Below are 25,947 nucleotides of genomic sequence, written 5' to 3' on the forward strand. Positions count from 1 at the left end.
TGGTTTTTATCACTGCGCAACTTTCAATTTCGATACGGGATGAGTCAGATTTTAGTAACCGCTGTCTGCTGGATTCATCTCGCGAGGTGAAGATAATACCTTCGTTAGTTTTTTTTTCGTCGCTCGTTTCGAAGGTTACGTGGAAGAAACTCCATCAGTAACAGGTTTGACTAGGATATCGAAACTTGCGGGCCGGGAGATGTTTTTACACAAGGTGGACCGGTGTGATTGCGCAATTGTCCGAATCAGTACCTCGCTGGCAGTAAATATTCCAGAATGAAGTTAAAAAAAACTGGAAACAATTCGTTTTTTTTGCGCGATGAGAATTTTTAGGTGTTTAGGTTACAAGCGTATACCATTCTAAAAATGAAATGTACACCAAATTATACAACTAATCTAATTATGGCTTTAGACCTTTCCAAGTTTAGTAGTAGAATAAACTTGTCGGTAGAGTCGATTGACCGTAAGAACTGCGCTCTTACGGTGGATAATAATTAAGCGTTACAATAACGAAAAGGTTTATCACTTGTACAAACGTCTATTCAAAACATAGTTTCCTTTAACTTACCTCTGCCTGTGAGGTCGTTTGGACGGGTATAGCTGCTCCGTTGGTCCACGTTACAGCTAGCAAGGCTAACGATGGCCACAGCCACTGTATCCTCGATCGGAGCTTCATCACACTGGCGTTAAGGGGGTTACGACTGCGATTTTGTTGTACGGTTGTGGCTCTCTGCACAGCGCTACTGGCGTCTGTTTCGGTGTTGTCACAGTTGGATACTGTCAGCGGAACATTTGGTTTCAACTGTAAAGAAGAAATGTTGGCATGTGTTAGTTATTTTTTGTATTTTAATTATACTTACAAAGAATAAATTGCAACAGAATTTTGAAGTCGTAATAACAACTTTTATAAATCAAGTGAAACACAACGGGATGCAATATTTTAAGAAGATAATAGCAGGGATAAAAATATTTACTGCTTTGGAAAATTCGATATATCTTTTAGGACTCGAAAAATTCCAAAAATATTTTAAAATAACGATATTTTAAAATCAGATTTATAACTAACACCACAACACCACAATCTCTTGCATTGCCAAACTTTTCAACGAAAATATATTTTTCCAAATTAAATGCCGAATAATTGATATGCATCATTCTTCAAGGGTTGAAAGGCAATTATCACGAATTTATTTGAATCTTTAGCTGACTTCACAAAATTCAAAAGAGAACTTTGAACATGCTTAACCATTCCATTCTTTTAGCTATCAAAGAATGAATTGTGGTATATTTACCGTACTTTTTATTAAATTTCTACATACTTATGGGAACCACAGATAAATCACAGAAAAGAGTATTTTCATAGAAAACTAAAAACGTTTAAACTAAAGTTTAGAATATCGCAAAAACAGTTCAAAAATAGTAGGACATTGGCGTTTCTGAAGAAACGCATGGTTTTAGCGTTTCGATGTCTTCTAAAAAGTTTCTCAGTTTTATGAGTACTTTATTTGGGTGGTAATTTTTTTTTGTTTGAGGAGGGTGTGCACCAAAATAAAAAAATCAACTTTTTTATTTCTTGATGAACATGGTAATTTTCTTCAGACACATTGTGAAACTAGCTATTTCGAGAAAGTTTGTAGAAGATTGGAAAATTCTATCTCTTAACCTGACAAAGTAATAAGGTATAAAAATAAACCACATCCTTAAAATAGGTTTTTGGGTGATAACGCTCTTATCTTAATTTTGCCATTGTTCAAGTGTTCTACAAACTTTAAACTAAGATCAATTGTCACATGGTTTTAGAAGAAGGTGTATCGCTATGTCTTAATATAGTGGAGTTATATCTGTTTTTGCAATTTTATGACACAATTTTCAAGAGAATATAACTTGCGGAAAGGCGGATATTGGCGGCTACTTTCAGTTCCATTTTATTCGGATACTTATTCCCTCCACTTGTGTATATATGTCGTACTGGAATCGAAGGGGATTCATAGTAATTTTTCTAAAATTAAGTTGCAACTTTTGTGGAATTTGATCATTTTTTAATCAATTTTTTTTAAATCGGACAATCGGTGCCCGTAAATGAGTAAACCATGGACGTTTGGTGATTTGGCAGGTGCTCGGAAATTAAGAGAAGTGTTGAAATGTGTAACTTTGATAAATCCGAGTTGTTTGACGTCTGGTTTAAGTCAGATTCGCGAGTGCAATGTGGAGAGGCTTGCATGGCTTCCGCAAGAAACCGCATTGATTTGGGCAGCAAATGAAACTTCCGGAGCAGTCCAGCGCAGCAGTGTCTGAGATCTTGTTTCGATCAGTCAGTCTATCAAAAGCTTTTTTCCGAGGAGAACATGGTTCAGAAAATACTTTTTCTGCAAGCCAAGCTTTATTTCGATCTACGAGCACAGTATAAGTCCGCTTGTAAAACAGCCATTTTTGTTGCATGTTATAACATAATTTCACGATAAGCTGTTTTTGCTTCGAATCCAATTTTTCTCCACCTATTTTATTCTGTACATATTTCATAATATTTCTTTTTCGCTTTCGCGAATCTGACTTAAACCAGACGCCAAACAACTCGGATTTATCAAAGTTACACATTTCAACACTTCACTTAAATTTCCGAGCACCTGTAAAATCACCAAACGTCCATGGTTTACTCATTTACGGGCACCGATTGTCCAATTTAAAAAAATTTGATTAAAAAATGATCAAATTCCAGAAAAGTTGCAACTTAATTTTAGAAAAATTACTATGAATCCCCTTCGATTCCAGTACGACATATATACACAAGTGGAGGGAATAAGTATCCGAATAAAATGGAACTGAAAGTAGCTGCCAATATCCGCCTTTCTGCAAGTTATGTTCTCTTGAATATTGTGTAATAAAATTGCAAAACGAACAAAACTCCTCTAAAATAAGAGATAACGATACACCTTCTTCTAATAAAATGTGACAATTAATCTTAGTTTAAAGTTTGTAGAACCCTTGAACAATGGCAAAATTAAGATAAGAGCGTTATCACCCAAAACCACATTTTAAGGTGGTGGTTTACTTTTATACCTTATAACTTTGTCAGGTTAAGAGATAGAATATTCCAATCTTCCACAAACTTGCTTGAAATAGCTAGTTCTACAATGTGTCGAAAGAAAGTTACCAAGTTCATCAAGAAATAAAAAAGTTATTTTTTTTTATTTTGGTGTACACCCCCCTTGAACAAAAAATTTTAACACCCAAAGAAAGTACTCATAAAACTGAGAAATTTTCTAGAAGACATCAAAACGCTTAAACCATGCTTTTCATCACAAACACCAATGTTCCACTATTTTTGATTTCGTCCACTGTGCGCTGTCGCCAAGCTACGTATTATGATGTCAAAGTCATCCGCGAAGCCCAGAAGCTGAACAGACATTGTGAAAATCGTGCCCCTCGTGTCGATGCCCTCCCTTCAGATCACACCCTCAAGGGCAACATTAAACAACAAGCAAGAAAGTCCTTCATCTTGTCTTAACCCTCTGCGCGATTCAAAGGGGCCTCGAGAGTATCCCTGAAACACACGTAAGGACATCACTTGCGCCATGGTGGCCTTGATCAGTCAAGTCTTTTTCTCTGGAAATCCCTTGTCGTGCATGATCATCCATAGCTGTTCTCGATCGACTGTATCATAGGCCGCCGTGAAGTCGACGAAGAGGTGATGTGTGGGCACGTTGTACTCGCGACATTTTTTAAGATCTATCGGATCGAGAAGATCTGGTTCGCGATGGCACGGGCTCCCATGAAACCCGCTTGGTATTGGCCCACGAACCTCCTGGTTAAAGGTGATAGACAAAGGCCTGTTTTTTTGTGTAGTGTAGTAAATAAACAGAGCAACAAAGATTTGCTAATTCTGGGTGTTTCATTGGATTTCCATCCAGCAGAAATAATTGTTTATTCCTAGGAAAGTTCATCCGGGTTTTTTTTACGAAAAATAAACGTTGAGCTAACTTACAGTTAGCTAGACCTTTGAAAGTAAGTAACTTTTTTTAAGAAGATTTCATTCCCTTTCTTTTCGTAAGAAACAACTTCAGCGTACAGTAGAGACTACAAGGAAAGTATTTCCTCAGCGTAAATCCTGATTTTTAATATTCAAACATAGTAAATTTTTTTTGGTGAAACCGAATTTGTATTCTGTTTAAAAGTCCGCCTGAACTTACGTGAAATTTCGTAACACAGTTGGTCTTATCTAGCATTTTCGAAACCAGCATGATGCCAGATACCGGAAATTAACTCCAGAGGCCTTTTTAAGCTTTATCATGGCTATTTTCGATTTCTAGAAAATAACCTAAATTGCTTAGAAATCAACGATTTTCAACGTGACTTTAATATTTTTAAAATCAACAACGCACAATTACACTCACGTAACATATTCTCTAATCATTCTACATCGAGTCGGTCGGTAATGTTTAAAGCCAATCATACACACTCAGTGACGATAAAATTTACTGTGACCACCAGTGAGCAATCTCTCTCCATCAACCGTTCTGAATCTGGACTGATCGCATTCCAGTAATAGCCGGAAGAACACAGTTTTGCCGCTTATCTCCTTCCATTAGTCACAAATGAGTAACATACCTGGCGGTGGAGGAAAATTTTCCGCTAAACCATTTAGAAAATTGTAAACCGTGCGTGCTGATGTGGTTAGACACGAGCAGTGAACTAATAAATAAACTGCAGTACTAATGGCCTACAAACAGTCAGCTCCCGATGGTTGCAGAAAAAAAAAACGGCAACGTTACACGATCTAGGAATGATAATTTTAAAATGGTATCACTGTGTTGACCTTTTACTGAGGGAAACTACAAAGGTCATAGTTTCAAAATTGGGTATTTATCCAGTGCCAACAGTGCGATCTATGATAGTGCAAAGCTATCAACGTTTCGCAAGTCAGTTCGGGTTCGGTTACCCAACAGCTTGAAAAATGCTGAACAGCCAAACTGAATCAGTTTACAGCGGGCAGACACGAACTTCCACAATCGCTTCGGTGGTTTATCTTATCATCACTTTTACGTTACCTTATCGTACGGGCAAATACCCTTCCAGCTAGTGAGTGTACAGACTTGTTTTGAAAAAATTGCCATTTTTCAGTGAAGATTTACAAAATTGCCATTTTTCAGATGCTATTTAACATTTTTTAGCAGAAAAATGAAATCTTCCAACGAAAATCGTTGATCTGGAAACTCCAGCTTTAACACCATTACCATTTAATAACCTTGTCAGGTTTCTCCGGCACTCGTAGTTCTCCTCACGCAAATGGCATAACCTGCCCTTAATAGTATCCGGCTACTCAGAATGTCAGAACTGCTAGCGAGCCTAGGTGCTAATAAATCCCTGCTATTCCTGTGGCTGTCGGTACTTGCTTGAGAGCGCCCTGAATTTCATAAATCTAATACTGTTGCGGTAGTCACATTGTAAATCAATTGCAAATAATTGCAAATTGAATTCACATCGTGAGAATTTTTCCTGCAAAGCGTCACTTTTGAGCTGTAGAAAAAATGGAACAGAATTAATTGTCTTTTTAAATGGTTTAGTAATTTATATACTCCTAGGATTTTTTAAAATGATCGTCAAAATTAGCATCAGAAAATCACCTCTGAGTTCCTATATTGGCTATGGTATTCTTATATTCACCATTCGTGCGAACAATTTTTGATTTTTGGTATGATCTATTATTTTTTTGAGGATAACTGAAAAAGTTTATTTACTTCCACTTCCTCCAATTTTTCGAATGGACTCAACTACTTTAAAACTAAGTTAGATTAGCTATTCTTTAAAAAACGATTGTACTCTAAACTGAAAATTATTATATTTGGGACAGTAGAATTAGAAAAGCTTTCGAAGTTTTACTATATTTTACTGTTGGGAACAAATTGGATTGTTATTCGGTGCCCCACCAGCAGCTACTTTCGTATTCGAACGTTCTGATCGATCATAACTCATGCTCGCGCTAGGACCTTAACCAGGCAGTGGCGAGTCCATTTCTGGGGCGGAAAACCTAAAACCACTGCCGAATTCTGAGACACTGCCAGCCGGAATTGACGTGCATACCTATAGCCAAATCGAGGAGCGTCACGAAGCGTTCATCTCCGCTTGTTTTTTTTATTCGACGCTTTGAGCACCGACCATCATGGCAAGGAGTGTATGATTCTGGTCACTGAAGCGAGCGCAGAATAAGGATTAGCTTCTTCTGTTCGTTTCCATGCGAAAAAGTATCGTCGTCGGCCATCGGTCGGCTGGTCGTGCGTAGAATCGCCGATTGGGTCTTATTTATGCGACTCTGCGCGTCTGTTGACAGGCTCCTCGGTGCGGTTGGGTGTGTTGCTGCTTGGTTAACTGGGACGCCGGCTGCAAGAGACAAAGGTCTTCGCAACGCTGCTGGGCGGAGTGAAACGGTTTTGGTATGGCCGCGAAACCAGGCAAGACCGGAATAGTAAAAAAAATTTGCCTGCCTTAGACGACCGGCATGTGTGACTGAGAACTTTGAACGGCTGCTAGAATGGCAGTTAGCCGGTGTGCCAAGTCTCCTTTTGACTTTGAAGATAGACACACGCGGAAGATAGGTTGTGATAACGATGTCGTTTGTTGATGCTGTCACTAATCGGTCGCTGTTTACGTCCGTAATTGAACTGTCATTCGCCGAGACAGCAGCAATAGTGTCAAGTTTGATTTGTCATTAGGATTCCATTGCTCCTGCCGCTGATTAATGCTAATCAACTTGATTGGCGAACGTGAGGATAATTTCTGTCCTCGCCATTGAGACTAGCGATTTAATCCAGGTAATACATACGCTTTTCTTCCTTTTATTCATCCTTACCCCGATTAGGCGGTGTTGCAGTACATTCAACTGCGCAGCGTACCGCAATTCTTTGTTCAGTCTTGAATGGAGCACACTTGGAAGTGAAACTCCTTGCAACTGGTGAGTGGATTGTTTATTGATCGTTTTCATATTTGCCTCGATGTTTGACGCTTCTTACACGGAAAGGCAGGAAGAGACAAAAAAGTGCAAAAAGTTGATGCAAATCAGAGATTCTTAACCTCCGCTGAGGATGAAGACACCGGTGGACGGACGCTTGATCAATTTCTGCATGCAGAATAGTTTTCAGAACATGCCAAAAGTCGAGAAGTTTATATAACTCTCTCGAAAGATGAATGTCAAACAAGCTAATTTTTAAAACATTCACACCCCGGTGGGAAAAGTGAGCGAGAAGTTTCTTCCGTGCGGCTGATAAGTTGCATGTCCGAAACTAATTAGAGTGCACAGTGTGGTACAAATAATTGTGTCGGAAAGTTTCCCAACCCAGCAGCCTTCTTTGTAGCAAAACTGGCTCCATATCGATTCAGTTTTCCCGTCGGTCCCGTCATCGTCGTAGTCGTCGTCGAAGGGTTTAATCCTAATCAGAAGATAAGATGCAAAACGTCGTGCATTAAATGGGGATTGTTGTTGTTGTTTTGATTTATCCGATGGAAACTGCCCGCACGCGTAGCACCAGATGATTTTCTCACTGATTAATTTTCTCACCCATTGTGGATAGCTAGAGTAACGGGCAGTGACGGCGAGTGAGAAATAGTTTGTTCACGTTTTTTGCGCATTCGGGAATAACGTAAACAATTGCGCCTTTCTTCGACGGTGTCTCACCGGCTTCGTAACGTGTGAGTTTTTCGCGGTCGTGCTATCATGCCCTAATGATTTAATTTTTGTGTTCCTGAGGGACGTAGAAAATTATACTACTTAGTAGCGATTTGTACAGTACAGTAGTGAGACTAGGTGAGAACCATTTCACCCCTGCTGAACAATGACGATCGTACAGTGCCCAAAAACAAACTGTTTGTTTGCTCGGAATTGAAATCATGTCACTGTGGCTTCCAGGTTGCATTGGCTGGAATTGTGGCTTCGACCGTTGCGATGGTTACCGACGACGGCGACGATGACGCTCCCAAGGTATAGGCACGGTCGCTGGAACTAGTTCGGAGTCATTTTTATCGAGCAATATTCCAGTCATAAAAAAGATACAAATGTTACAAAAAACGCGTTCATAACGATTCTATTTTATTTTTAAATTGCAAATCGATTTAATAGAACAATGTTTAGAATTTTTAGTTGAAATAAGATGGTTTTTTAAAATTGACCAAACTATTCTTCAAATTATCATAATCTATCTATTCATTCGAATCAACATCAAAGATAGAATTTGAATTTTTTTCTTATTACACCGAAGAAGCACAGGTTGAACTTAATCAACCGAAATAAATAATTACATTATCCTGAGCTATTTATCTTTTTATAATCCTGGAGTTTATCTGTAACGTGGGAAGAGTGATGGTCGCTTATAGTTTGCGTTTGTATATGTAAAAATAAAAATTAATAATAACCGATTATCCGGATGATAACGATCTGAACTAAAATATGTTTTCAAAATAACGCGATTTAATTAGAATAAAATTTTAAAATGTTAATTTGCCCATGCCTTTGTTATTATTACTTTCTAGATAAGTAGAGTTTTAGCCATTTTTGATATAATCTAGCTAAGATTAATGAACTTTTCAATAAAATATCGAAGATAAATTCCATCTTATGGAAAATTCTAATTTGATGTTTTTGCAAAAAATCACAAGGGTTGTACGCAAAGCCACGACCGCAAGGTTGACGTAGAACTACACAAGGTTGTTTGATACGTTACTAGTATGGAATATTTTCAAAATTTTGTGCAAATGAGAAGTTGAAGTGCTATCGAATTGTAATATGCAGATATAAATGCATTACTGAACAGGAATGGAATAAACACTATGCGGAGCAAACAAGTCTTAACAGTCAGAATGTGCATACAGGTAGAGATAATTATCTTTCGATTATAGCGCAAAACGAGGAAAAATTAAATCTTCATTAATTCATTTGTTGTCCTCAAAAGTACAATTGTTTAATTTAGCATATGATGTTGTGTTTGTCTGACATCTCTGTGCTACCTTGACATTGAGGACTAAGGCGCACGGCCAACACAGTAGAAAGGTGTTTTTACATTGAAAACTAGACACGGCTTTACTGAAGGAAGTGTTGGCAAATGCATCTACCGCTAATACCGCCGCTATCGTACGGAAGCGCGTCGTTTCATGTGTGGAATAATATCAACAACGACAAATGATGCGTGTCTAAGCACATTCCGAACTGTTTTGCAGAGTCGCTTCTATTTACTTTCTTATAAAATAGGCCTCAGGGAAGTGCCGGCTGCACCTACTGCTGAGGCTGTTACCATCATACTGCTGCTGGTACCCAAAGATGTTAACTCTTCGAATAAGTGTTGTATTTACTGCTGATGCTGCCCGCTACCACACTAAGACAGCATTTTATTAAAAGGAGTGCCGCTGCATCAGCTGACCCAGCTACTATCGATGCTGATATACCCGCTGCAACAGCTGTCGCTATCCGTTGCCACAGCTGTTGCCGCTATTCACTGCCCCTGCATTCATGCTCCTACATCAGCTGACCCTCCTAATATCGATGTTGAGAGCCGCTGCAACTGCTGCGCTATCCGTTGGCATGCCACAGCTGTGGCCACTATTCGTTGCCACTGGTATCCACTGCACTGCTACTGCTGCTGCTAAGGTAGAACTACTGTTGTCGCTATCTTGAACTATTCTGAGCGGCTCCGGCTGAAACAGGCTCTTATATAGGCCAAATAGCATATTTCAAATTGCAAGGTCTATGATTCTGTCGACTGTGCTTGAAAAGCAATCATATAACGACCAATCAGAGGTCGAATTTTTCGTTTTGACAAGGCTTGACTGTTTTCAATATTACAATAGTATGAATAATTAAATTACAATTATCTTCATTTGGGAAGAATCTTAGAAGATTTTCAATCTATTGCTGCAAGAACGAAGGAAATCCACCCAAAACTAACCGATTTATTAGCATTTGAAATTGGACATATTTTCCGCTTTTCACGCTTTTAGATTTTCATTTTACATCCCTATGTAGCCGAGTATGTAGCCGAACTTTCTGAGAGACGTAGTTCCACATCAAAAAATCTTTTTTGGGCTTTGATTTTTATAGATAAAATAATTCTCATTGAAATAATTAAATGAAAAAAGGAATTATAGATCGTTGAACCTTCAATAACAGCAAACTCTATTGTCAAAAAGTTAGTTTAATGACTTAGAATAAAGTTTTGCATGACATTCATTTCTAGAATTCGTGTAGAAATTATTTTTGGGATAACATTGTCAAGTAATTACAATTTCATGACAATTATCGTGAAATAGAAAATAAATAGTATCGAGAAAAATTATACTTTACGAATTTTACCATATCAATTTTCGGTTTTTGTATTTAAATTTATAACAACTTGTATACGATCTCACAGGGCAAAAAAAAGTTTATGTACGCCTTTTTTTGGAAAATATTACGATCTATTTATTGACATACAGGCCATGGTCGATTTTGGCAACAAGTCTTAATTTATTTTTTTTATGCCTATCAGACTGAAACGAAAATTCAATTCAAAGCTTGGATGGTTGCTGGTGGCAACACGTCCAGAGTCTTTATGTTGCCAAAATGGAACCGTGCCAAAATCGAACGAGGTCTGTATATTCAAATATTGCTTAATAAAGCTGCCGTAAGTATTTAATTGAGGGAATACCAGGCGTATTACGTACCAACGCGACTGGCAGCACACTCTCCAAATTCAATGAAACCTTGTGGGGCCTTACTAAACTAAGCAACTTTTTGTGTGTATTGATATATCTGAATAATAACGAGAGAAAAAAAAATAAAAAAATTGTCAAGAGATGATTTTTAGAAATTTGTTTGAATTTTCATTGAAAAAATATTGAAAAAGAGTTTGAAAAAGTTGTTTGAAATCACAAAAGCAGATTTTGAATAGAACAATTATCTCAAGTTTCTTGCAACTGTCAAATGTGCACCCCTCGGTGTCGTAACTAGCGCGCCCTAAGCCTGAGAAGAACGGCAGTATATCTTCCGGCGGTGACAGCGTGTGGTTAGACACCGGACGTCAGATACGTCAGCGGAGTGATTTGGCGATAAAGTTAGATGATATAAAGTTGAACTTTGGAAATTAAAACTAGTTAAATCTAAATAAATACATAGTGGGTGGTGGTAAAAGTTGCTAGTGATTTAAAAACGTGAGATAGAAGGCCTAATTATATATTACATAAAACTTTAACCTAATTAATTTCTTAAAACTAATCTAGACCAAAGTAGTATTCGCGAGCAAATAGAGAATTATTAGAAGAAGAATGAGGTTAAACTAAACGTAAAAAAATTATTATAACCACACATCCTACATCTGAAGAAAACTTGTATCCATAGGAAATAAAAGCGCTTAAAACTTAGCAACGAATAAAGTGCTACGATTTTGGAAACTACACAATCAATCTTCATTGATACCGCGTGAAGCTTTTAACAATAACTCAGGCTTTCGAAATTGATAATTTAGCTGTCTAAGACTCTTTCAAACACGCTAATATGGGTACTCTGAAAGAAAAGAAAAACAGTTTTCATTGAAAAAAATCATAAAATTTTCTAAAAGTCATCTCTTAACAATAATTTTGTAACTTTTATCGATAAAATGCCTGTGAGTTTAAAAGCAGAACAAAAACATGAAAATTACTAGACTTGAAAAGGTTCTCGTTGAAAATACTTTCTTTCTGAAGAGTTTCTTGATAGTTTTGATTTATTAAGAAAAGTTTTCAGCAACTATATTGTCTATATATCAAATAAATTTATTTCAAACATTCTTAAATATTTTAAAATTCATTGCGTGTCGAATATTCGACAGCCACAGACGTACCCGGCGAATGTCTCGGTATTAATAGTTAGTGTGTGCAAGTTATGAAACATTTGCATTGTGTGCCCGGTCCCGTCATCTTTGACACCATAGAGAGGGATGTGTTGATTCGCTTTCGAGGTCAAGACGGTTTTTGTGTAGCTGAATCGTCGTTGTGGGTGCCGACCGCCAAATCGATCTCTGGTGATCAGTGTGCACTATGAAAGAACGGGGGCAGCACTAAGGAGGGAAGGAAGGTAACGTGTTTCTTATCCCACAGCGTTAGTGCTTTATTTTGAGCGCAATGCTGCTCATACTTCTTCTGTCCCCGTTTTAGTTATTTTGGCTATCTATTTCCGGCCAAAATCAGGACCGAAATCGAAAAATTTTAATATTTTAAAGATTTTGATAGACCTGACGTCACTTTAAAGGCCATGCCCGAAATTTTGAAGATCGAGCCAAGCAAGCTCTGTGTCGTGATCAATGACCTCAAACAGGCTAACGAGATAGTTAGTTCTGAGTTCTTAACACGTGAGTATCGTGCATATGTTCCACGCGATGTGTGGAGATTAACTGCATAGTAACATATTCGAGTCTGTCTTTCGGAAGTATTTTGAAAAGTGATGTAGGCTGTTTTGAAATTTCGCTTTTCCCGATGTGGAGATACTAGACTGCAATCAATTGCGGTCCGTGTCGCTCATCGGTGATAAAAAAGATTATACGCTTTCAGACTCGTTTTGCGTTTTGATTCACCAGGTTCGTCTGCTTGTGCGTCTGTATGTACCTGCAGGGCAGAGATAAAATTGAGCGGTCTCTGGAAGAACCTTTGAAGCGTTCTTACGCTGATTTTGTGAAGACCGTGACAAGTTCTACCATAACTTTGAAGCCCTTCTTTCTTCTGTCTTCTGATGAAACCGATCCTGACGATCCACAATAGAGAACATTTTATGCCAGTCTTTGGAAGTCTAGAAAGAGGAAAAATATTTTCTCGTCTAAACTTCCCAAACAGGGATGACATTGTGCAGCTCGATTCGATGTCTCAGGAGAAGTTCTCAGCACTTCACAGAACATCTAAAACCTGAGTTATACCCTTTTCAGATCCAGATGGCCAAATAAACTCTGGATTGGTGAAATTTTCTGACATTGTGGACTGATTTTTCGAAACCTTCAATATACTTGATCCAATTAAAAAATTTCTAACAGTATACCTCCCGAAAGTTAGATCATTTTTAAAGCAGTTGACTGCCCAATGGCCCATCCTTGTGGCGATCGTATAGTTCGACTATTTAAATGAAGAATTCTATCTCTGTGATCTAGTGGAATTGTAGAAGTATTATGCAAAAACTTAATTCGAGTAAAGTTTTAATAAAAATAAATAAATACGATTCATTATACCTTTGCGATTGTTTATCTTAAATTCCATGATTTTAATATTGTTTGCCATGATCTAGACACCTCTTATAGAAAGGCCCGGGGCATGAGTTAATCTTTGGTAGTTTATATGAAACAAATATAAAGTTAAAACAAAACGAGCGGCTTAAGATAATAAATTTTAAGTTTTTTTAGATGTTTCTAGTTGAAAAAGAAACTGTTTTTCGCGGTGTAAGTTTCAGTCAAAATGAAATTTAAATATTTAAATTAAAACAATTCTTATGAAATTGCTCTACAACTCTGCAATCTTGCAATGCGTACAATTTTTTTCTGACATCTTGTTTCTTTTAGGTTTAATTGATTTAAACAAACTAGAATTCATTCCGAGTTTATTGGTACCCAAAGGTTGAAAATCCGTCTAACAACTTTCGAGATATGAATTAATTAATTATGTTTTTTGCAGCTTATTTTTGTTGGGCACATATATCACGGTGCTCCCACAGACCGTTATTATAAAAAAATGCACCAAAGAATCTGAGTACAACATTCGATTCGTTAGGACGACCAAAAACTCTGGTCGAAATTTCAAAATCATCGTACGGTACATTTTTGAGTAATGCTCTTTCGAAGGTCGTAAAGTAAAAAAAAGTGATATGAAAACGACGAAATACTTATTGTAAAGCACGTATTCAACCAGCATTTTATGAAATAATGTCCAAAATAGTTTCTACACATTCCAAGTATTATTTTTTAAGACATTAACAATTGGTGAAAAGATTTATTTGAAAATCCCATAGTGCACAGTGGTCTAAATTCGAAAAATTATGACCGTTTTAGATTTGACTGTGAAAAGTTGATTTTATGTAGTCAATGTCTTTAGAAAAATTGTTTCATAGAAGAAAGCCCTACTTTTGGCGTTTTCGGTTGTTTGATCAATCCACCTAACAGTTAGGTAAAAATAATATTTTTTCTAATTTTCTATATTTCAGATTGCTTCTTTCAGCAAAGTCGTGAAATATTTTAAAAGCAAAACAATTGCTGAATACTGCGATGTCCTATCGGTACGTTAGATACGAAAAAAAAAGTTTTTTTGTGGAAAAATCCGACCTTAAAATCAGTTTTTTTGTCAGTTTTTTGTCTGTAATGGTCAAAACAATGCAAAATGTTCTAAGATTTTATGCATCCAACTAAGCTTCCCTCAAGACTGTGTAAAATTTATTGTTTTGACAATCACAGAAAAAAATTATAGACATTTTAAGGAGGGGTGTTCCACATAAACTCTATTTTATCGTGTCCAACGTACAGATAGAACATCGCAATATTCAGCAATTGTTTTTATTTTAAAATTTTTCACAACTTTGCTGAAGAAAGCAATCTGATATATTGAAAATGAAAAAAAAAATTTTTATCTAACTGTTAGGTGGATTGATCGGAAAACCGAAAACTAGAAAAGTGAGGCCTTGTTCTATGAAACAATTTTGCTGAAGACACTGAGTACATAAAATCAATTTTTCAAAGTCTAATCTAAAACGATTACGATTTTTCGAGTTTAGACCACTGTGCACTGTGGGATTTTTAAATAAATCTTTCCACCAATCGTTAATGTCTTGAAATATAACCCTTGGAATGTGTAGAAACTATTTTGGAAGTTATTTCATAAAATGGTGGTTGAAAAATAAGAGATGGTTCAAACTCGTACAAATACATAACAAAAGTAAAGAGAAATTCGAATAGAGTTGAAAGTGTCCTGAAATGGATCTGATGAAGAAATTGGTATCAATATATCAGAGCTACGAGAAAATTTGGATGTGAAAAAATTGGAATGCATCTTTTTCTCCTTTTGAGTTACGTTTAAGGTATCTTTCGACAGTTCTTCAAATTATTGCCGCTTTGCTTGCTTTGTAACATAAATTTTTAATTTGTTTTTTTTTCATATTTATCGTTTTTATACTCCATTTATGATTTAAATATCGCTAATGTAATATGTAAGCTTCTTGCTATAGATTACTATTTTTTCAGTTTATTTTTCTCTCTATTCAATTCAAAATGAATATTTTGTGAGCAAAAACAAAAATTATCACGAACTTAGCGAAACCGTTATAAAGTGTGAATATACGAAAAATTTTCAATACGCGTGGGATACGCAGCACGTTAAAAAACGCGTAACAACAACTGCGTGAGTTTCGAAATCCGCGTAAAAAGATGCGCAATAAATGCTTAAAAAACTTGTTGTTACTGAAATTTGTTTTTGAAATTTGTTGTTTTTGAAATATTTCAGAAAAATAGATTTTATTATTTGTTAATCGTGAATTATTAATTATTAAAGTTCAAAGTACCTAAAAGAAAACAAACAGCAAGGTAACTTTTGTGACTTGAGTTTTTTTTTCGATAGGCATAAGGGTGCCAATGAAATGTATGGGAAAAACTTGACCTCTGCATTTCGTTAAACAGGAGGCTCAAAAGTTTCGCCTTCTTAAAAAAGTCCCCATGCCTAATTTCAGTTCGATCGTATTTTGGTAAGTCGTGCCTCTGAGCGAATAATTGTGTAGGTATTAGATCATGAAATATTCGATATTATTTTTTTTATGCCAAATGTCTTAGACATGCATGAAACATCGAGATCAAGTGTTATCTAGAAAAAAATTTTGAAAAGATATCGACATTCTGGAGATCAGACATGTTTTGGGCTATTTGGATGAAATTCTTAAGAAATATCCAATTTGATTCCGGTTAAATTCGGCATGATTGAGAAATATTCTGTTTATATCTCGTTATCTTCAAGTTACAATACAGGTCGGACTCGATTATATATAGTCTCCGATTTTTTTTCACTATATATAATCTAATTTTTTATGTAATCGAATCAGAGAAAGAACTTTTTTTATTTATTTTACATGAATGTTTTGTTGTTTCCTAATAAATAAGAAAAATTTTGTTTTTGATTCATCCCCCTGAAGGTCAGAAATCACATTTCTTAAAAAATATATAGATATCTTGAGGTTATTCCTGATGTAATTGCACTCAAATATAAAAAAAAGCTTGATCAGTGTATGTTGATTTGTCAACACGTTTGTTTTTAATTTCCAAAATTTAAAAAAAATTAAAAATTTTAATTTATTTCTGAAAATTGTTCTATTTTGAAATTATTTTTGTTTAGGTTATCAAAATATTTTTATTTATTTTTTGTTTTTGAATTTTTTGAAAATTTTTCAAAATGTACAATTTTTTTATTTTTTTTCCTTTTTTGCCCTTTCTATCAAGCGTAACGTGTTTTCTGGATGTTCTCTCACGAAATATTAGCTCTAAATAAATCATATTTGTAATTTAAAAAAACATTTTTTTTTGGTACTATATAATCGAGTTTAAAATTTATATAATCGAATCATATATAATCGAGTCAATATATACTCCAGTCTCTATATAATCGAGTCCGACCTGTATTACACATTTGAACTAATCTGCAATTTTTCACTAATTCACTTTTGTTATTGTTCTTTTGCATTTTTATTCATTAACATACATTTTGTTCTTCCTTCAGCTTCCCCGACGTTTTACAGTTTGTTTAAACTCTTTTTGTCCATATGGTATATTTTATGATTGAAATAAATTGTAAAGATATTTTTAATAACCATTTTTTTGTATTTTTACTATTGTTGTTTATTTTGGAATCAATCCTTTGTGAAAAGATATTTTTTCACGGTAAATTGCTTGTTATTTTTCCACATGAACACCTTTCACGAATTGGTTCATCCCGGGTTACAAGATTATCTACCGAAGTACTATCAAGTCGTTTATTGATTGAGAAAATGGTTATTTCGAAAGATGGGTTTGCACTTAGCATACGCTTTGCACAGTTCTATGGTAATGGGTTATGAAAAATATTATGCTCAACAGACTTAACTTTTCTGTGGTAAATGACTTACCTATAAAAATAAATACCTTGCCGATGAAAGGGTATCGAACGTCTTCGTCAGTGGTTTTTTTCGGCAACTTTTCTGCAGCAACCTAATGTAAAACCTGTCGAAGAAAACCACTACGAAGACGTTCGATACCCTATATCAACTAAAAAATTCTACCCGATACCAGTCATGATTGGTTCTAGGCTAAAAAAGGTTTTAAAAAGTCAAACAACCTCCACAACTAGTTGTATGGCAGGTTTTCCAGAGAGTTTTTTAGTTATCTCTCCTCTAAGACTTCAGTCGTGATGAATTGGATCTCACAGACTGAGGCTGGCAGTCGTAGAAATACATTTAATACTATACAGTTTTGTATGTGATTCACCTTGAACTTTCTTTCCCCACGTTATTTGGCAAATTTATGCAAAAATAATTCTTATAAAAATAAAATTCGCAACATAATTTGCATCCATTAGCGTAGATAAATCTCCGCTAGTTAGTGTTAAATAAAATTTACAGAGAGCTTCGAATGCCATTAGATTGTATATAAAATTTACTACCCCGTAAAATGACTTAGGTTAACCCCCAGCACTGGAATTCTGAATCACTCCTTTTTCTCGAAACACCTAGGTAAGTGATTGTTTAGCGACGTTTCACTTATCTGTCTGTGACTATATCGCACGCACGCCTTTTGCGATAGTATGACAGGTAGTCCAGCGCTCCTTATCTTCATTTACTTTCAATCCTAAAATATCAGCCTGATAAAGTGAATTGTCGTAGGGTATGAGCTCACAACGAAACGCTTCTCCATATTTTTCGACTTACCCGAAGAATGTTGTCCTCAGCAGGTGGAACGTTCCGCAGTATGCAATTTCAAGCCACTAAAATCCAGCTATTTTCGTACTGTCCCAATTAAACGCGTAAACACATAAACACTCACAAACACTGAGGCTGGCTGCAGGAGGTGGGATGATCTAAATTGTTCTCATTCACTTGTTGCACTTAATGCGAGTTGTATAGATAGAGACAACAACAAAAAACTACTTAGATAAAACTCGTTTGAGAATACCGACAATACTAAGCTGGCAGTGCTTTTGTTGAATTTCAAGCATGAAAAATTGATTATGATACTTGAGGGTGTCGTTTCACCACGTGACGGCCAGTAACCGCGAAAATCGTCGATTTTGAATGACACGGCAGCGGTTGGCTAAATTTTGTCACACCTTAGCCGGGAGAAATCCGTACCAGAAAGAATTAATCGATTTTCGGTTCGATTTCGTCGTCAAAGTTGAGAGATTGCGGTTTTTTGTTTTATGTTTTGATTTATGATTGCCAATCGCCACAAACTGTTTTCTCCTCTGCACTGATTTTTCGCTACCGTAACACACTCTGGTGACACTTTCCGTAAATCTTGGTTTAAACCGAGGCACTTGTTTCCACGACTTCTCCGCGCCGACTGCCGTCAGTGGAACTCTTCAATCGAAATTGCCGAACCCGAACGTAGTCATGGAGAGCTACAATACACACCACACACTTGGCGGTCGCGCCGGTGACTCAACAACCTGCCACCGCACTGTGGAATGATGATGCTGATTGTTCGTTGCTTCCAGCCGGACAGAAGGGGCCTCGTTTGCGCGCGTTCTCTACAGTAATGATATGATAGCACAAATCGCTGGATATGTAACGTGAAATAACTCAATGTACTGAGGACCAGAAAAACTATCGAATGAAAATGATTTATTTAGAAGATGTAAAAAAAACTCCCCGAGCAATACAGTACAACAGATATGTAGGTAGGGGTCCGAAAGAAGCGTCCAGCCAGTCCGAGTTTACGAGGGTGACTGATTAGCGGCAGCGTAATGGAACAGAATAAAAACGCGATTAATCTGGTTGGTATGCAGGCGCGAATATTCCGCGGTTCGCAGAGAGAGTATTAATGAGTACTAGTCTCTCGCATAGGCAAATGCGTGCTATAAAGAGACACCTTTGCACACTCTCCTGACAAGGAACGTCGGATTGATATAATTGTTTTGTTCGAAATGATCTTGACTAGTCGATTGAACATACGGTTTTAATCACTTTACATATACCTGGTTTAATTAAAATGATGCTGTTCCCGAGTATGAATTAGTTCATTGTTTATGCTTACTAAAATACAAAATAAGATAATTTCGTTTATGCGCCAAAATATAAAAAGACTTCTTTTAGAAATCTTCAACCAAACCTTTTACAAATAATTCGAAATCAAATATTATTATAACTGTTTTCAGTTTTATAAATTTTCAACGACGATTTAATGAAATTTAATTCTAAGCAAAAAGTTTCAAGAACCCGAACACAAAATTCTCTTTTGAATTTGATAATTATAGCTATCCCATAGTAAATACGTTATGGGAATATGTAACAATATTGCAAATGATTATTTAAATAAAAAATATTAGATTGCAATGATTGGTACAGGATCGAACTTTTTTTTTTATTATTTCACACTACAATCTGCTGCAATGTGCCAGTAGTTATATTGCCGAACTAAAAACTGAATATAAGTAAAACAAACGATTACTAATGCACTCAATAAAGGCGAACATTTGGAACTACCCTATGTTCTGATAGATAGCAAATACTCAAGAGCATACGAGTTGTGTACACCTAGTAAAACATACTTTACGGTAAACATAACAGAGAGGGAAAAAACAAAGAGCTCGACAACAAAAATACTCCCGCTCAGCTTTATCAATCTAGACAAACTTCTCGCGAGTACACCACACGCTCCCACTTCCCTTGTGAGATTGTCCACGTTTAATATTATAGCGCCATAAAAATCCGGCTAACAGTAACACTGCACGCTTGTTTGGATGCGTTGAGTTGTCCGGAATTCATGCAAACTCTGACTAAAAGTGATAATCATAAATTTTGGTATCTTGGCGGTTGAGGTTACGTGGTGCATTATTTTGGCAACTTAATCACCTCTGTTAGTCAATGGAAGTCGCGAAGCAGAGAGCCAGTTGACATACTCATAGCAATTCCATCGCTATTGGCAGTACCGTACCTCTTTGTGTATGTAATGGAAGACGGATAGCCGGTAGCCATCGATTGAAGCAATAATAACTGCGCACGCCTCGAGTGAGGTAAAAACAATAAACAGAACTTGATGCGGAAATGTCATCGATTCCAGTGCGTCGATGGAACTGTCGCCCATTCGATGCACTAAGAATTCCGTTTTAATATGCAACCGAGCACATGCCCAGCGTGCACCATATCAAGTTCTAAGGATCTTGAATGCATGATTCAAGTGTCTCTGTCTATTGTAGGATAAACAAAGGTTCAGTGTGCAGGATTTTCCTTGCGTACTACAAACCGAAAAACAAATAAACTTCGCCGCGACCGCAGAGCATCCTTAGAATTCCAGACGATTCAACGAACTTCCAAAAGTGGCTCATAATTCGCAGGCGAGTGGATTGTCGATGAATGAGTCATACTTTTGTGTACTTTAGCTGGTTGGATTTTCTTCAACCACATGAAACGCAACGGACGATTTTGAGACCGCCTTTGTAGGTACGCAGAAAGAAGACCATGCGTTTCTTTGTCCATGCTGCTGTTCTTTTGACAGCGCGAGTAAAAAAATGAATCATATCACGATGAGTGCTGATACAGTTGGCATTAGGCGTACTATTTGTTTTCAGTGATAAGTAGGTTATCATCATAGTACTGAGAAAAAATAAAAAAACAACTCTGCAATCAAATTAAAACATGTTAATTAAGTAGAATAAGGAGCAGAAATAATATAAACATTTAATAAAGGCCTAAAATTTCAAATAAATGTTTGAGCTTAGAAAAGATAATATTGAATTGTAAAAATTGCAACCGAAACCGCAGCTCACCGTTAATACACTATCATGTTGTTCTCTTGCCAGCTTGTATTCTACAAGTAGGTATGTCTTGCAAAAAATACATTGACATCAAACAGGCTATCGTACTTTTTCGTTAACCTTGCGATCATGTCTAAAAAACATCCTCTTCAACTATTTAAAAGGGCGATCAGAAACTTCATTTCAAGTATTTTAGCTAAGAAAAATTCAGTTGTTTGAACGAGTGGTATAGAAACGAACTGTAGAAAACTAATAAGTACCTGACCCAATCTCTACCAACATGCCGTTTCTAACAAGTGCAATTCGGAAAAGACATTTCTCAGCAGTATCTCTTCACCAAGGTGGTGCGGCATATCAGCGTTTGTTGTCCATGTTAGGGGCAGCTAATTCTACGTCCTGGTTCCAGCGTGGGACTCTTACAGTGCTGTCATGATAGTCCTCCGGCAAGACAGCGGGTTGGTGCAGGCCATAAAATGTAAATAAAGACCGGAACAATCGACATAGACCCAGGCTACAAAAACGGACGAACGATTGTAAACTCGGATCATGCAATTATCTTATTTTTTTGGAAAGTACCCGCATTTCCGACTTATTGAGAGTCCACAGGTTCGTCATTTGGTTAATGACTGGACCAAAGGCGCATAACAGTTCCCACTAGTGAAACTCAGCCTTCCAGCTCGTGGTACCAACTGATGTGCGAGTAACTAGTGGAAAGATTGGTTAACCAATCCTGGTGGGACCGCTGGTCGCATGCTGACAGGGGACGGGGCTTCCTTCCTCGGAAGGAAGTTTCCTGGGATCGACACCAACAAAAACGCTCTAAGTAACGCAGTGTCCTTCTCAAGTCCTGGTAGTACCCGGGACTCTAAAAAATGGCACTACTGGCCCTGCAAGCCCGCACCATTAAAAAACAACAGCAACGAACGCAATAACGTTAAGTACGGACCGGAACAATCGGCTAGGACCTAGGCAACGAAAACGGACTAACGATTGGATTCTCGGAACATGGAACTGCCGATCTCTCAACTTCCTAGGAAGTACCCGCGTGCTTCCCGAGGAATTGAAGACCCGCAAGTTCAACATCGTAGCGCTGCAGGAGGTATGCTGGATGGGGACGATGATGCGTACGTACAGGGATGGTCACACCATCCACCAGAGTTGTGGAAGCACACATGAGCTGGGAACAGCTTTTATAGTGATGGGAGGGATGCAGAAGCGGGTGATCGGATGGTGGCCAATCAGCCCCAGAATGTGCAGGTTGAGGATAAAAGGCCGTTTCTTCAACATTAGTATTATCAACGTGCATAGCCCACACCTCGGAAGTACCGATGACGACAAGGACGAATTCTACGCGCAGTTGGAGAGTGAATATGACCGCTGCCCAAAACATGATGTCAAGATCATCATAGGGGATTACAACGCTCAGGTTGGCCAGGAGGAGGAGTACAGACCGGTGATTGGACGATTCAGTGCACACCAGCTGACGAACGAAAATGGCCTTAGACTAATCGACTTTGCCACCTCCAGAAACATGGCCATACGTAGCACCTTCTTCCAGCATAGCCTCCACCATAGACTCACCTGGAGATCGCCGAATAGAACAGAAACACAAATCGACCACGTTTTGATAGATGGGCGGCACTTCTCGGACATTATCGACGTCAGATCACATCGAGGCGCTTACATCGATTCAGATCACTACCTAGTGATGGTGAAGATACGCCAAAAACTATCCGTTGTGAATAACATACGGTACCGTAGCCCGCCATGGTATAATATCGCGCGACTGAGGCAACACGACATCGCAACACAGTACGCGTCATCGCTCGAAGCTGCACTGCCAAAAGAGGGAGAGCTTGAAAAAGCCCCTCTAGGGGATCGCTGGAAATCCGTGAAAACAGCTATCAGCAGTGCTGCGGAGGAAGTCCTGGGACACGTGCAACCGAATTGACGTAACGAGTGGTTTGACGAAGAATGTCGGCAGATTTTGGACGAGAAGAACGCAGCGCGGGCAACAATGCTGCGTAGAGCCACCCGTCAGAATGTGGAGCGATATAGACTGAAACGGAGGCAGCAAGTCCAACTCTTCAAGGAAAGAAAGCGTCGCCACGAAGAGGAGGAATATGAATAACTCGAGCAGCTGCACCGCACTCACGAAACACGAAAGTTCTACCAAAAAACTCAACGCATTCCGCAGGGGCTTTGTCCCACGAGCCGAAATGTGTTTCGATCAGAATGGAGGCATTTTGACGGATGATCGTGAGGTGATCGAAAGGTGGAAGCAGCACTACGATGAACACCTGAATGGCGTGCAAGCAGGAGACCACAACAGGAGCGGAGAAGACGTGGTCGGTGCAACGAACGACGAAGATGTGCCACCCCCAACAATAAGCGAAGTTAAGGATGCGATCCGGCAGCTCAAGAACTACAAAGCGGCCGGAAAAGACGGCCGGAGCTGAGCTTATTAAGATGGGCCCCGACCTACTGGCTAGCTCGCTGCATAGGCTGATCGTCGAGATCTGGGAAACAGAACAGCTACCGGAGTAGTGGAAAGAAGGGGTTATCTGCCCCATATACAAAAAAGGCGACAAACTAGACTGCGAGAACTATCGAGCGATCACAGTCCTGAGCGCCGCCTACAAAGTGTTTTCTCAAATAATCTTCCAACGCCTGTCACAATTAGCCAGCACTGCGGCAGATCCTCCATAAAGTGCCGTGAGTTTAGAGTCCCTACACACCATCTTTTCGTCGATTTCAAAGCCGCATACGATACAATAAACCGACAAGAGCTATTGAAAGTTCTAGACGAAAATGGCTTTCCGGAGGAGATGACAAGACTGATTAGGGCTACGATGGAGGATGTGAAGTGTTGTGTGAGAATTTCGGGTGGAACGTCGGACCCATTCGAGTCTCACAGGGGGCTCCGACAAGGTGATGGTCTCTCCTGCTTATTGTTTAACGTCGCGCTAGAGGGTGTTATGAGACGAGCGGGGTTTGACATGCGGGGCACAAATCAGGTCAATTTATATGCTTTGCGGATGACGTGGATATTGTTGGCAGAAAATTTGAGACGGTGGCAGACGAGTATACCCGACTGAAACGTGAAGCAGATGGGATCGGACTGAAGATTAATACGTCAAAAACTAAGTATATGCTTGCAAGTGGGTCCGGGCACGATAGGGCACACCTAGCCAATACGGTAACAATCGACGGAGATGAGTTCGAGGTGGTCAACGAGTTTGTGTACCTTGGCTCTCTGGTAACTGAGAACAACGATACCAGCCGGGAGATTAGGGGACGTATTATCAGTGGAAGTCGTGCCTACTATGGGCTCCATAAAAAACTACGGTCACAAAATCTGAGTCTTCGCACCAAGTATATCCTGTACAAAACGCTAATAAGACCGGTCGTTCTCTACGGGCATGAGACGTGGACAACGCTCAAGGAGGACTTGCGAGCACTCGAAGTTTTTGAACGTCGGGTGCTAAGAATCATCTTTGGCGGTGTGCAGGAGAACGGAGCGTGGAGACGTAGGATGAACCACGAGCTTGCGCGCCTCTACGGTGAACCCAGTATCCAGGAAGTGGCTAAAACTGGAAGGATACGCTGTGCAGGGCATGCAGCTAGAATGCCGGATAACTACCCTGCAAAATTGGTGTTCGCTTCAAATCCGGCGGGAACGAGAAGGCGAGGGGCGCAACGAGCAAGATGGGTGGACCAGATGGAGCACGAGTACCGGGTGTCTGCGGAACTGGAGGCAGGCAGCCATGGACCGAGTAAATTGGCGGAACCACGTTATGCAGGCCATGTCTTAGGACGTACGGCCATCTAAAGAAAGAAGAAAGAAGGTTCGACATTGTATCACTGCAGGAGGTATGCTGGAAGGAAGTATCGGTACGGTTTACCATCTATAAGAGCTAGAGCGGCGACACACACGAGCTGGTGGTTGGGTGGTGCACAATCGACAACAGAATGTGCAAGTTGAGGGTTACATACCGTATCTTCATCATCAAAGATCTAAACGCTCAGCTCGGCCAGAATGTGGAATTTAGACCGGTTATTGGGAAGTAAGGTGAACAACGGCTCACGAACTAAAACTGGCTCCTTTTTATTGACTCCGGCCGCCATCAAGAACATGGCCATTCGTAGTATCTACTTCTAACATGCCCTACCACATCGGTACACCTGAAGATCACCAAAGCAGACCGAATCGCAAAACGACCAAGTTTTGATTGACAGAAGGCACTTCTTGGATATTATCGACGTCCGAACCTATCGTGTCGCAAACGTCGATACTGACTACTATCTCATTATCGTCCGCCACGGTATGATCTGGAGTGACTCGAACTCCCTGAAGTCATCGAATCCCTTCTAGAGGAGTGCTGGAGTAATGTGAAAGCAGTCGTTAACACCACAGCGGAAAGTGGTAATTTTTCTGTTGTGGAATTAGAATACCGTGTTCATTAATTTAAACTTTTGTAGTGTTGGTGGTGCTATTGGATCCGTCGGAAGGAATTGACGCGAAGGCTGGTTCGACGAAGAGTGTCAAGCGATTCTAGAAGAGAAGAATGAAGTGCAGGCATTCATCCTGCAACAAAAGACCCGTCAAAACGTGATGCATTATACACAGAAATGAAAATAGCAGATCCATCCTTTACAGGACAAAAATCAGCTGTGTCGTTTTCAGAAAACACGTGAATTCCACAAGAAACTGAACAAATCCCGTGCAGGTTTTGTCTCGCGAGCCGAAATGTATCGGGATAATCATGGAGGAATTTTGACGGATGAACATGATGTAATCTTCACACTGCTGCAGATCCTCAACAAGTGCCGCGAACATCAAGTTAATTGGACAAATAAACAAAATACGCTTACGTGCTTTTATGGAATCGTTCAGCATTGTATATTTAGTAAACTTAGCTAAATTGGTAACTTTGGTAACCATTGCAGCTGTCGATTAATGTCAATTATGTCGGAATAATCCAACACCTCCAGTATGAG

At 38.6% G+C, this 25,947-nt stretch overlaps 1 protein-coding gene across 5 annotated transcripts in view; it reads right to left on the reverse strand.

Annotated features, from left to right (window-relative positions):
* Positions 1 to 18,931, reverse strand: part of LOC129721890 (matrilysin) — a 69,805-nt gene extending 50,874 nt beyond the window's left edge. For 3 of the 5 annotated variants that reach the window (XR_008727507.1, XM_055674984.1, XM_055674985.1), the window contains exons 1-2: positions 17,903 to 18,931; positions 569 to 802 (exon numbers count right to left, since the gene is read on the reverse strand). Coding sequence is in view for 4 of the 5 variants with exons in the window: in XM_055674984.1 (XP_055530959.1) it covers positions 569 to 676 (108 nt within the window). In the remaining variant the exon portion in view is untranslated. The remainder of the gene's footprint in view (positions 1 to 568; positions 803 to 17,902) is intronic. The other 2 variants (XM_055674983.1, XM_055674986.1) reach the window with 1 other exon arrangement.
* Positions 18,932 to 25,947: the final 7,016 nt, after the last annotated feature.

The sequence above is a fragment of the Wyeomyia smithii genome, chromosome 2, assembly GCF_029784165.1.
Source record: "Wyeomyia smithii strain HCP4-BCI-WySm-NY-G18 chromosome 2, ASM2978416v1, whole genome shotgun sequence".
NCBI classification, from domain to species: domain Eukaryota; kingdom Metazoa; phylum Arthropoda; class Insecta; order Diptera; family Culicidae; genus Wyeomyia; species Wyeomyia smithii.